The 13,609-nt window shown below is 33.8% G+C and overlaps 1 protein-coding gene across 8 annotated transcripts in view; it reads left to right on the top strand.

Annotated features, from left to right (window-relative positions):
• The window catches only part of PPP4R1 (protein phosphatase 4 regulatory subunit 1), a 65,500-nt gene that overhangs the window by 32,656 nt on the left and 19,235 nt on the right, over positions 1-13,609 (top strand). For all 8 annotated transcript variants that reach the window (XM_074340370.1, XM_074340372.1, XM_074340371.1 and 5 more), the window contains 3 exons: positions 523-681; positions 3,508-3,635; positions 11,102-11,625. In XM_074340370.1, coding sequence (XP_074196471.1) covers positions 523-681; positions 3,508-3,635; positions 11,102-11,625 — 811 coding nt within the window. The remainder of the gene's footprint in view (positions 1-522; positions 682-3,507; positions 3,636-11,101; positions 11,626-13,609) is intronic.

Genomic DNA, 13,609 nt, shown 5'->3' with positions numbered 1-13,609 from the left:
TAGTTTATTTTAAATTACTGAGTGTTAATACTAAACAGGTCTTCTAAACTTTGTTAAGAAAATCTAATATTTTAAAACACTGAGAGCAGAAAATGAAATAAAAATAACTGCAGGCATACCTCGGAGATATTAATAGTAAGAGTTTAGTTCCAGACCTCCACAATAAAGTAAATAGCACAATGAAGAGAATCATATGACTTTTTGGTTTCCCAGTGCATATAATAGTTATGTTTACACTGTATTGTAGACTATTAAGTGTGCAATAGCAATATGTCAAAAAAACAGTGTATATGTCTTAATTAAAAAATACGTTATTGCTTAAAAAACTGCTAACCATCATCTGAGCCTGCTGGAAAAATGGCACTTGATAGACTTGCTTGATGCAGGGTTGCCAAACCTTCAGTTTGTGAAAAATGCAGTATCTGTGAAGTGTAATAAAGCAAAGCACAATAAAAGAAGGTATGCCTGCATTAAACCTTATTCTGTTCATCTGCCTAACACAACACTATCCTTCTTGTATAGCTGCCCAGGTTTTTCCAACTTTGTTCTGATAACGTCTGGGGAGTCCGGAAGGCTTGTGCTGAATGCTTCATGGCAGTTTCATGTGCAACATGTCAAGAAATCAGACGGACTAAATTGTCAGCATTGTTTATTAATTTGATCAGTGATCCTTCACGTTGGGTAGGATTTTGTTTAATTATCATTTGTAAAATAATACATTTTACAGCAAACATGATTTTGATTCCATAATTTAAGAAATAGTTTATAATTTAAGGTATGTTATTGTTAATACTTCTAGGAGTAAACAATAGACGACTATTAACTTTTTAAAAAACTGGTCAAAATTACTATACAAATTAAATCATCTTTATTATATTGATATGATATATCATATGATTTTCAGATGTTAATCCTTCAGTCTCTGGGATGTCTCACTTGATCATATAATTATATGTTGCTGGATTCTGCTAGTATTTTGTTAAGGATTTTTATATTTGTATTATAAGAGATAATGGTCTGTTTTCTTTGTTGGGTTTTTTTTCTTTTTTATTGTTTTGTTATCAGGATAATAGTGGCCTCATAAAACAAATTGGGAAGTGTTTCCTAGTCTTCTATGTTTTGGGAGAATTTGTGAAGAATTTGTAGTAATTCTCTTTTAAATGTTTAGTAGAATTCAGCAGTGACGCCATCTGGTCCTGGACTTTCCTTTGTGGGTAGTCTTTTTTTTATTACCAATTTAATCTCTTGTTATAGGCCTGTCCCGAATGTCTGTTTCTTTCAAATACATTGTTTTCTCTTTTCTCCTGGTAGTCCCATTACACTCAGGTTGGTATGCTTAAATGGTGTCCCACATTTTTCTGAGGCTCTATTCATTTTTCCTCGTTTCCTTTTTCCTCTCTGTTTTTTGGCTTGTATAACTTCATTGATGTACCTCTAGTTCACTAATTCTTTTTTCTGCCAGTTCTGTTAAATCCAGTATCTTACTGCTCTCACACACAGTTTCTGTTACCTGATTTTTTTTCCAGTGTATGGATCACACTTTTCTGTTCCTTTTCATGCCTTGTAATTTTTTGTTAGAAACTGGACATTTTAGATAATATATTGTAGCATATTTGGATACTGGTACCCCTATCAGGGGCTTGTAATTGTTATTTGCTTGTTTGTTTAGTGACTGGCTAGAATACTTTAGTGTGGACTCTTGTTGCCCCCTTCCAGGAAGCACAGCTTTGGGTATGTCCTTAGTCACCCTTGGGCTGTCAGCATTTTGGTGGGAGTGGAACAGACAGCAACTTGAGTTTCTCTTGGCTTGTCTGTCCTGGTTCTTGGGGCCTCAGTATTATAAGCCACATCCAAGGTAGAGCCTCCAACACACGAATGGGTGTTAAGTGGGAGAAGGGAGCCCTCAGCATTCCACTGCACTTGCCCAGGACCTGGTCTGGGTAACAAGTAGCTAGGGGCAGGGTGAGAAACATTGAAAGGCCGCTGGCTGGGGGAGAGGGAGTCCACTGTTCTTGGCTGCAGCAGTCTGGAGTGGAGTCTCTGCCTCCCTGAGCTGGTCTTGCTTCAGATACCTCAGACTTTCGGTTTTTTTAACTGAATTTTTGTGGATTTTCTTGAATAGATATTCCTTAATTTGTTGTTTACCTTTAGGACCATTTCCAGAGGTGTTGAATGGTGGGCTTTTCTTTCCTATTTCACTGGGGAGTGGGTCACTTGAGATCCTCACGCTTTCATGTGCTATCATGTGAGAAGTTGATCTCAGGATCTCACCACATTCATTTTCAAAACAAAATCTACATAGAGGGAAAGACTGTTAAAGCCTTAGTGCTACTTTAATGTTTTTAATAGTATCTTGTATAAGATTATTAGAAAAGACTATAGTTTATTTGAAGTTTTCATTTTAAAACTTTAACTACTTTGTCATTGTTTTGGCTGAGTTATACAGTATTTCCTGTTAATTTGGGAATACGTTTATGTTAAAAAGAAGGATTCCTTAAATCTCAGTCATTTGAGGTATATAAATCCTATGTCTATTTGAGATAAGCTCAGAGTTTTAACAATATCCAGAGTAGACTAAACTTGTGCATATAATTTTAAAAGTTAACTTGATGCTTTTATGGAAATATAAAGGGAAAAAAATCTGTAAGTTAACATATACACACTATTTTTTTTGCTATCATCACATAATTCAAGCCTTTTTTTAACCAATTGAATTAACTTTGTAACTGCTTCTCCAAGCAAGTAAATTACACAAAACATGTAATCCTTATTTTAAAACTTGAAAAAGGTATTATTATGCCTAAAAAGGCATAATCTCAGAGAAATTGGTTTGTGGTTTTCACCATCATAGTTGCCTTTGTCAGATTATGTCCATCCTTCTACTTCCTTTTATGAAACCTCTCCTTTCCAAATGTGTTTTTTTATATTTTGATTACAAACATAATCAAATATGATATGAAATAAAATTCTCTAAACTTTTTAGCTCTACTACTTGAGACATTCTTTAATAACATATGCTTCCAGATTTTAGTGAAATATGTTTTGTCAATGTTATATTTCTGATGAGTGTGTATATAGTTCTGGTACACCTGCTTGCTACCTTGTAGTGAACAAATTGCAGTATTTCCTACCGGAAAACATTAAATGAATTTATCACATTTTGTGACTTTATTGCTTTATATTTTCTGTTTGAAATCTTGACTTCATTCTTTTTATTCTTGAGAACATGATAGGACTTTCTTTAATTTTGTTCCATGTAAATGTTTTATAGGATCTCATATTCATATTTTCATGGTTTAAATATTCAGCCAGGATAAAAAAATTAAAAGAGAAAATCGTTTATAAAGAATTTTAAATTCTAGCTGAATAATGATTTATAGTTCTGAATCTGGGTTTCATTTAGAAAAAAAATTACTGTCTTAAACATACTTCATTCAGTGTGTGGAAAGTAGGTTATTAATAATCCTGTATTTTTATGTTTTATTACGGTCCTTTTTTTCTTCCTAGGTTCGCCAAGCAGCTTTTCAGTCTCTGGGACCTTTCATATCTACTTTTGCTAATCCATCTAGCTCAGGCCAGTATTTTAAAGAAGAGAGCAAAAGTTCAGAAGATACAGCAGTAGAAGACCAAAATAGGTACAATTTTTTAAAACTTTGCTTTCCAGTTTTATTGCTTGTGAACATTTTTTTCATTTTCACTATTTTATAATAAGCGTTCTTTTTGGAGCGTACTATTTCCCTTGATTATACAAATTGGCAAATATTCTTACAGAGTTTTATTTTAAATACTTTTGTTAAACGTCATTTTGGTTGGTTATATATTAGATGAGTAGATGAAGATGCACGTGACACTGAGCTTGATGCCAGGCACATAGTAAAAGATTCGATAATAGTTTGAAATAAGTTTATTTAATAACTTATTTACCTAGTAAACCATGTGTTGACATTTAGAATATATAAGGTAATGGTTATTCAATTTAAAGGGTGTTTTTTTTTTAATTTAGGATATGTTTTAGTATATAGTGCATTTCTTACTATTATTTTTCCTTCCAGTCAATTAATTTAATTGTGGACCTTGGATTCTCTGTCTACAGAATGATGATTGTAATCTCCCAATTGAAGGGGAAAGTAATTTAATGGTTAACACCAAATTAGTATACTTATTAACTAGAATATCAATTTAAGTGTATTAATCTAATAGGGCAACAGATTTTAAAATGAAGCTGAAAGAGGACAACTCTTGATTTTTATTTTAAATTTTTTTTACATTTAAAAATTTGAGTTTTAGACTTTTAAATTTATTATAATATATACTGATGGAAAAAACAATTCAAACCTTATTTAGTGCATGAGAAATAAGCACAAACTTTTACAGGCATGCACTTGAAATAATTGAGTAACCTGTTTTTGAAACAGTCCCTAGTGTAATGCTTGAGTTACCATAGTGTCTTGTCCCTCCCTTGTCATGATGCTAATGGACATTTTCTTCTGTAGGTCTTGATACTGTGATATTTGCTTTCTTGGTGTTTTGATTTGGCAGTTCTTCCTTTCTTCTCTGCTGCCTTGTTTTACCTTTTTGCCCGTTCTCCTACTGTCCTGCTGAATAGCCAAACAAACCTGAGGTACTGTTTTTTGTAAAGGAAGAAAAATCACTAAACCTACCTTCCTAGCAAGCAAAGTTTATCAGTTCTTTTGAAAACAGCTGCTACAAGGAGTTTGACAAAAACAATGATTGGGGGCGGGGTGTTATCTGTTTTTCATTTTTAAAGTCAGTGAACCTTTTCACTATCAAATTTGTACAAAGACTGTTATGCAACTTTTATTTATTTTTAAAGTTAGGGTTTAGTAAGTGAAAACAAAAATTTACAGAGAATTACATAGGACAGGGGTCAGCAAACTTTCTGTAAAAGGCCAAATAATTAATATTTCCGGTCTCTGTCACTACTGCTCAACTCTGTGTTTGCACTGTGTAGCAGCCATAGACAGATGGGCTTGACTCTGGTCCAGTAAAACTTTGTTGACAAAAGTAGTTGGTGTGGGTAGCGTGGCCAGTAGTTTGCTGACTGCTGGTATAGAACATTATTGGAAGAGCTATTTAAAGGTAGTTATCTTTTAGTTGCAAATCTTAATTTCTCTTCCATTGTAATGAGGTATGTCTTAAGGTCAAGTCAGTACTATTTATGGAATTGGATTTTCACTATATTATTAGACTATTGAATTGCATTAATGGTGTAGGGGAGGGAATAGAGAGTTTCTGGCTAAGGAACAAGTTGTGTTACACTTTTGTAAAAGATTTTGTGTAGTTTTATTTCCTAGCTTCAAGAAGAGTTATCCTACACATTATTAGAATCATTAGTTTGTTCACCCTCTTTAATACTTCACTGGCTTTTGGTTTAAGCTTTGTTAGAATTGTTGTTTTGTTCATTAAGATTGATTGATTATCTGAAAATTAATTGAGCACCTACTAAGAACCAGCTCCTGTAAATACTAATAGAAATAGAGAACTTGGTTCGTGTTCTCAAGGTCCTCTTAGTTTTTTAGAATTCAGAGTTCTCAAATATCTCACAGAGTGAGGAAGGTTTGGATAATGTATTTCCACTACTACTTACTTATTATATATTATTTCATCTGACCCTGGAATCATTTAATATCAATAACACTATTTGAAGTGTTTATTGATTATAAACATCTGACTTTTTATACAAAATTTATGTTTCACTCACCCTTGATCAGGCTAGTAATGGTTCGTGTGTTTTTTTCTTCAATTTTTTATTGGGGAATATTCGGGAACAGTGTGTTTCTCCAGGGTCCATCAGCCACAAGTCAAGTTGTTGTCCCTCAGTCTAGCCATGGAGGGCTCAGCGCAGCTCCAAGTCCAGTCACCGTTTTTCAGTCTTTAGTTGCAGGGGGCTCAACCCACCATCCAATGTAGGAATTAAACTGGCAACCTTGTTGAGAGCTCCCGCTCTGACCAGTTGAGCCATCCGGCCGCCCCTCTGGAAGCTCCTTGGCAGCTCATGGTCTTCAATCTAGTTGTGGAGGGCGCAGCTCACTGGCCCATGTGGGAATGAAACTGGCAAACCTGTTGTTCAGAGCTTGCGCTCTAACCAACTGAGCCCTAGTAATGGTTCTTTGAAGGTGTTAATAAAGGCTATTTACAGAAGCAGAATTAAACATTCAAATTTGAATTTCTAAATTATGTAAAATAAGCATTCTCTTTTTAAGTCAAACCAACAATTACACTGTTTTTTGAATACATTATGTCCTTTGGGTTCTTCCTGCTTCTGTTTGGGAAGCCCTTCCTATTCCATTCATACCTCATTTAACAAAGTCAGTGTCAGCCTGTTTGCTGTCTCTAAACTCGATACTTCTGAGAATCTTTCCATGAGTTTTTCAGGAAATTCACAGCTTTTGCATCTTGGCTGTCAGGACTGCAATGAGAGCACTAATATTTAATCATATCTTTTTAGTTGTGTATTTGCATATATCACCCAGTAAACCACAAGTCAATCTGGTGTAACTATCTAGTTTTTTATCTCTCTATATACTAACACCTTCTTGGGGCCTGGCATGTAGGTTACACATAATAAATCTTGAGTGAATTATTATAAGGAAATAATGTATTTATTTTATTATTTATAAGGAAATAATGTATTTATTTTATTAATATATTTATTTTGAAAATAAAGTCTTAAGTAACTGAAAAAGCCTTAAGTAACTAAAAAACTAGTATGCTAGTTTTTGTCAGTTTTGCTTAATGCCAATTATGTGAAAGTCAAATTGATTGTTATTGGTACAAATTCGCAAGTATTTCACTGCTGTTAAAACTTCATTTAGTTAATTCACAGTACTTGAAAAATATATCTTGGAAAGTGTTCTTTCCATTTTTCTGCTTCTTTAACCAGATGTTCCATAGGTCATTTTCTCCTTGAAATACATATAAGTACTTATTTTTCTAGGCCTGTGGTCTCAGTTCCTAGTCAGTAACTCTGAGAATATTAATTGTGAACTATGTAGACACTAAAGAAAACTTAAGGTTCTTTTTGAGAGAAATTCTGCTTTACCCTCTGGTGCTCGTTACCTATACTCTCCTAGGAGATAGGATAGTCATTCTCTCATTATGTAGAATCATGTCTCCTCGATTTTCAAAACATTGTTTGCTTATATAATGGCATTTAGAAATCTGACAAAAATGTCAGAATTTTGCCATTGACTGTTATCCAGCTCCAGGAAAAATCAATATTTAGAGAATTTATGTTTTTGATATTTTGAAGCAACTGTTATTCATACATGTAGTAATTCTTGCCAGAATTTATTCTAGGGAAAATTTTTGTCTCTTTAACTACTAAGAATTTGAAGTTTGGACAAACTAGTAATTTTACATTAGACAAATAGAATGATTTGGTCATTTTTTGTTTTTGCTGCTAAGAATATTAAAATTTAATAGTCTTAATTAATTTTAGCATTACAATTTAATCTGAATGCTAAGGTGAAATAGTGGTCAAGGAACTTCAGCCCTTAGAATAGTTTTATATACTAAATGGCCTTTTAGTTGTGTTCTTTTTGTATATTTTAAATGGAACTTTCTTAAATTCATTAGATGATAGATGAAGTCTTATAGGTTTTACTCATTTGTTCCTTCTCTCCACCAGACAATACCAGTTCATAATTTTTTAAATATAGTTTGAGAATGATATCAGAAAAACTCTAAAATAGCACAAAGAATCCCATATACCTTTTACCCAGATTCTCCAAATATTAACATTTCACCATATTTCCTTTATTTTTTTCTGACTTCTTTGAGAATAAGTTTTAGACACGATACTCTTTTTATATTCCTTAAATATTTCACTGTATTTCCTCAAATCACAGTAATACATACCACACAGTCTAATTACCAAAATTAAGAAATTACATATATACAATATTGTCATCTAATCTAGAGACTTCATTCAAATTTTACCAATTATGCCACTAATGTTCTTTAAACAAGAGACTAACTATCTTTTAATAAGAACAACATGATTGGAAAATATTATATACAGGAGTACTTCGGTTTTCGAACGTCTCCATTGACAAACATTTCGGTTTAAAATGCGAAAGTAAATCGGAAGTAAATGCTTCAGTTTTTGAACACGTCTCAGAAGTCGAACATGTCACGCGGCTTCCACTGAGTGCAAGATCCTGAGGCCTTAGGTGTCGGCTATTTTCGAACATTTTAGAACGCTAACGGTCTTCCGGAATGGATTATGTTCGAAAATCAAGATACCACTGTAATTCATACACGTATAGAAGGCATTTATTTTACATAATAGCACTAGGTTCAAGAACTATTTTGGAGAGGAAAAGGATCTTATAGGCCATCTAGGCCAATCCCTCATTTTTATGAATAAGTAATAAAGTGGAATCTGAGTCCTTAAAAAGCTTGGAGTTTTATATTAATGTAATGCCAGTGTTGGGATAAAAATCTTAAGAACTTGTAGTTAAATATTTTCATAGTTGTAACAGAATTTTATTATATATGCATACTATATATTTTATAGAAATAAGAATGGAAGGGCAACATCAGAATTGAAAATGCTATCACTGTGTGGTATGTTTTCAGATGACTTATTAAATATTTTTATCTGTATTTAAAAACTTTTTAAAAATCACCATAGTGTGTTTTTAAAACAGGTTTCTGAAAATAATGTGAACATTGCTATAAGATAAAGCCTAATCAGAGGGAAGTTAATAATTTCATGAGAACATTTAAGGTGGCTATTCAACTGGGATATTACATAAGTGTGAACGTCACCTTCCTTTTGCACAGTCCTGGCACTGTCCTGGCAGGCCTTCTGTTTAATATCTTTTGTTGTTTATATGTAAAGGCACAATGTTTCAAGGGAGCACCTTTAATTTTTTTCCCCCACACTCACCTTACATATTTACCTACATATCCATCCTTCCTTTTCTTTCATGTTTCTTAGAAAGAGGTATCTCTTCATCTGTCCACCTGTGTTCTAGAGCCCATCATCTTTCTGCTTTATCAGTTATTTCATAAATCTGTGTCTCTAGTTCCTTCATCTCTTATAACCTCTTTCTCTAAGCCTAAAAATATGCTCATCTTTACCACCCTTTTATACAAGAAAAATGCCTTCACTCTGTTATTCTATGACTGTCGTGTTTTCCTTCATTTGTATTTCTTGCATCACACACATCTGAGCCCTATACTTCTGAGTTGATGACCTCCAAATCTGCCTCCAGTGTCTGGCCAGTTTCGCATGGATATCACCACCACCTTCAACGTAGATACCTAACTCAGCCTATCCAAACCGGAACTCATTAGCTCTCTCGTTAAACTGTTTGCGTTTTGTACCAGCATCTAACCCAGGGGTGTCCAAACTTTTTTCAACGGTTTTCACCAAGGGCCATATGCGGTAAAATACACAAACAGCTGGGCCACTCACTCGAGGTGAAGTATGTATTGCCTCACCTGGTTTATTTAAGTAAACTAAATACATTTTTGGAATTTGCTGTGGGCCAATTAACAATGGATCGCGGGCTGCAGTTGTCCCGCGGGCCACAGTTTGGACACCCCTTCTCTAATCAGTTGCTGTAGCCAGAAATCTGGAAATCTTTCCAAATTTCTTTTTTGTTTCTCATCTCCAGCATGCTATAAGTGAACAAATCTGATTGGTTTTGTCATCATGTGAATGTGTTTATTTCTTCTGTAGCCCCCAAAACACTGCCTTCATTCAGAAAGTCATCACTATCTCTCACCTGCTCTATATTTCTGCCTCCTGTTTGACCTCCAACCAATTTTCTATACTGCTTCCAGACTGGTTTTTCAAAAATAACACATCTAAAAATGTAAGTCTCTTAATTCCTACTTTATTTCCTATAGCCTGTAGGATAAATTCCAGAGGTATTTAGTGTGGAATGCAGTGGTTTCTGCAGTTTTTCATCCTTGTTGTCCATCATTTCCTTCTCTTAGCCATAATAAACTCATTGCTGTTTTCTGAAAGTGTTATACCTCCTCTACCACCCTTTGCATATGCTATTTCTTTCAGTACATTTTCTTCCCCTAACCTCATAAACATTATTGGTTCTTCTAAACACAATTCATATCATTTCCTCTAAAACCTTTTAATTTCAATTTTCATCTCTACCTTGTGTGTTCAGTGTTCATACTTCTGTATTTACCATTCTTTCTGGCAATTATTTGCTTATAAATTCGCTTTTCCTATTTGCCTCTAATTGTAATCTCATGAGCAAGATGTGCATCTTGAGTATGAATCCTCAAAAACTGTTTCATTTCCTGGCTCCTAGTAGGTGCTCAATACATATTTGTTAAATATAATTGAATTTAATAAAATGTAGGGGATAAACATCAAAACTTGTTGTAGTACTTTAGTTTATATAGTGGATGGCGATAATCAGTGGGTTTTAATTTAGGAACTTGTACCATCTGTCCTTAGCAATTAGGTCATGACTCCATTTTGGGAAAACCTTGGAGTAGAACTAGAAACTGGAAAAATTAAAAATAACTTTTTACTTAAAATACGTAAGTAGGTTGTAATAATATTTTGTGAGATAGTAAATAAAATAAGATCTTTTGTAATGCTATATAGAGGTTGTGTTTTTTTTTGTTTTTGTGTAAGCAAATAGGTTTTAATTCTCAACTTTTCAGTATGTCATTAGAGCAGAGTGGCAATATCATAATCCTAAAAAAAATCAGATAATTTTTTAAATGTATCTTAAAATACATTGTAGGAATTTATGTTCCTACTATTATTTATTTAGGAAATTATCGTGGTATTGTAGAATCCCAGGATTCTTAACTTTTATCTTCTCCAACTAACATCTAATGCTTTAATATCTAGACTTAGGCTTAACAGATGTTTACATCTCTGAACACAGAACAACTGATGGAAAAAGAAGCATTACCAGTAATTTATATAAACTACTCATTTTCTATGGATAATCTGTAATTTTTTATTATTTAACATGTCAAAATGCTTTATATAGTATCCTTCATTGATTTTTCTTCAGTAATTATTTTTATACTTTCATTTTTTCCCCCCAAATGAAACAATAAACAATAAATGAAACAATAAAAGTATCGGAGATCAAGAAGTCCCAGAGGATGTACAACTCAGGCCAGAGGATGTTCCTTCAGATCCCAGTATTAGTAATTCCAGTATCAAACTGGAAAACACGATGGAAGATTGTGCTGAAACATCTAGGAAATCTCCAGGTGAAATAAGTGTTCCAGTGGACAGGTCTTTACTTTGTACTTTGTCCTCAGACTCTCATCAGGAAGCAGCTAGTAATGAGAATGATAAAAAGCCTGGTAACTACAAGTCCACATTATGGCCAGAGGTTGGCACCAATTCACAAGATTCAGCTCTCGTAGATCAGGAATTGTACAACTCCTTCCATTTCTGGAGGACTCCTCTTCCTGAAATAGATATAGATATAGAGCTTGAGCAGGGATCTGGGAATAAACTCAGTCCAGAGAGACCAGAAGAAACACCTGAAGTCACCATGCCAAGTTCTTCAAACATAACTATGGCCACCAGAAAGGAACTTGAAGAAATGATAGAAAATCTAGAGCCACATATTGATGATCCAGATGTTAAAGGTATGGAAGATTCAGTCAAGTTTTTTATTCTAAAGTTGATATAGAATGTTCTTTTCTGACCTTTTTTCCAGAAAAATTGCCTTTAAAAAATTTATCTGGACCATTATCATCATGTCATGTCTTGATATATATCTGATTTTTAGGAAATTTCATTTAGATAAACTCATCACTGTGTTCCTAACTATAGTATACACAGAATTGTTGATACACGGATCACTCTAGCTGAAATTTTGGCAATCATTCAAACAATGTTTAACAATTTTAAATCTTGTTCTGCCTTAACTATTCTTCTCTGGGTCTCATTAGCTTTTTTATAAAATAGAAATGGACATGGTGGTGTTTTTTAAGGAAGGACTATAGTCTATTAACTAGACAAAGACACAGATTTTCCTATGGAATATGTTGTTTTAAGAGCTGTAGACATCTACAAGAATTGATGAATTCCTCAGTTTTGACTTTTTTCCATTGAGTTACATGTATATCACCTAGATTCTTTCATTGTGAATGATAGCCTTGAAAGTTGTTTTATGTTAAAATCAAAAGTTGCCTCTTATGAAGTGAAATATGTGTTCTAAATTGTGGGAAATGTGATGTCCTGAAGCAGTCCCCATTGTGCTGGGAAGTGCTTTAAGGTCCATGGAGCTAGAACCTGATGCAGATGTTATCTTTCTGCTTCTTTGAAGACTAAGGCCTTCCTAATGACTCTCAAAACCTTATTCTGTGAACTCTGAGATGTTATTTAAAACAAAAACAATTTTGAAAAATCCCATAATTACAAGTCTTCAGAACTAATTTCTCTTTGTGGGGTTTTTTCTGGCATTGTTAGTTCCAAAAGCTAAAACTTATAAACTATTGGTTTGCTCATTGCTGGTAAATACCCATTTTTAAAGTAAATAGCGTGATACCTTCAGTATCCTTCTAAAACATATAAAACCTTGTATTTAAACTTTGAAAATTACATCAGTTGTGGGTGGTTAAGTTGGCAGTTTATTTGGCTTTAATTTACCATGATTTTTTAAAAGATAGTCTATTACAGGGGGTGGCTGTTTAGCTCAGTTTGTTAGAGTGTGGTGCTGGTAGCACCAAGGTTGCCGGATCGATCCCTGCATGGGCCACTGTGAGCTGAGCCCTCCTTAAAGAAAAAAAAAGATAGTCTATTACAGTTTTGCACTTGGAGAAAAATTAAACTATTTGATTCGAGGCAAATTCATATCCTTGATTGTTGAAAGTTATTTTAATTTAACTGGTAGATGGTCAGTTTCATTTTTTTAACTTTCTTTTTTTTTTTAGGTTTATTGGGGCATAATTTCTATCAGTAAAATTTAGCCTTTTGAACAGACAGTTCTATGAGACTTGACAAACATACAGTTGTGTGTAACTATCACCACAGTCAAGACACAGAACAGTTCCATCACCCCAGAATGTTCCCATATCCCCCTTTCTAGTCAGCCCTTTGTTTCATGCCCAGCCTGTAGCAACCTCTGATCTGTTTTCTGTCCTATGATTTTGCCTTTTGCAAAATGCCGCGTACATAGGATCAACTGATGCAAACCTTTTTGAGTATGACTTCTGTCACGTAGTGTAATGTATTTAAGATTTATCCTTGTTTCATGTATCAGTAGTTCATTCCTTTTTATTACATTCTGAAACAAAGGCAAGAACAGAGGACTGAATATTTTCAGTAGCATATCCTATTTTTTAATCTCTTGTGGTAGATTATTTTTTATGAAAACCTTACAGTTTCCCTTTCTTTGCTCATTCCTCAATTGTGGCTTCTCTCACTGATTTTTACCCCTTTGAACCAGTATTCTGCATTTTATGACATCTTAATGGTGAAGCAAGTACCGAGGTTTTTGTTTTGTTTGACAAATTAGAATCTTCATCAAAATCTTGCCTTTTTAGTCCCCCTCCATCCCTCTTACTCTCTTCCATCCCCAGACGAGGAGAACTGAGACGCAGAGAATTATACCTAAAACTAAGGATG

This window comes from Rhinolophus sinicus, linkage group LG09 (assembly GCF_036562045.2).
Source record: "Rhinolophus sinicus isolate RSC01 linkage group LG09, ASM3656204v1, whole genome shotgun sequence".
NCBI classification, from domain to species: Eukaryota; Metazoa; Chordata; class Mammalia; order Chiroptera; family Rhinolophidae; genus Rhinolophus; species Rhinolophus sinicus.
The sequence above is the reverse complement of the archived record's forward strand: the minus strand, read 5'-3'. Positions and strand labels throughout refer to the sequence as shown.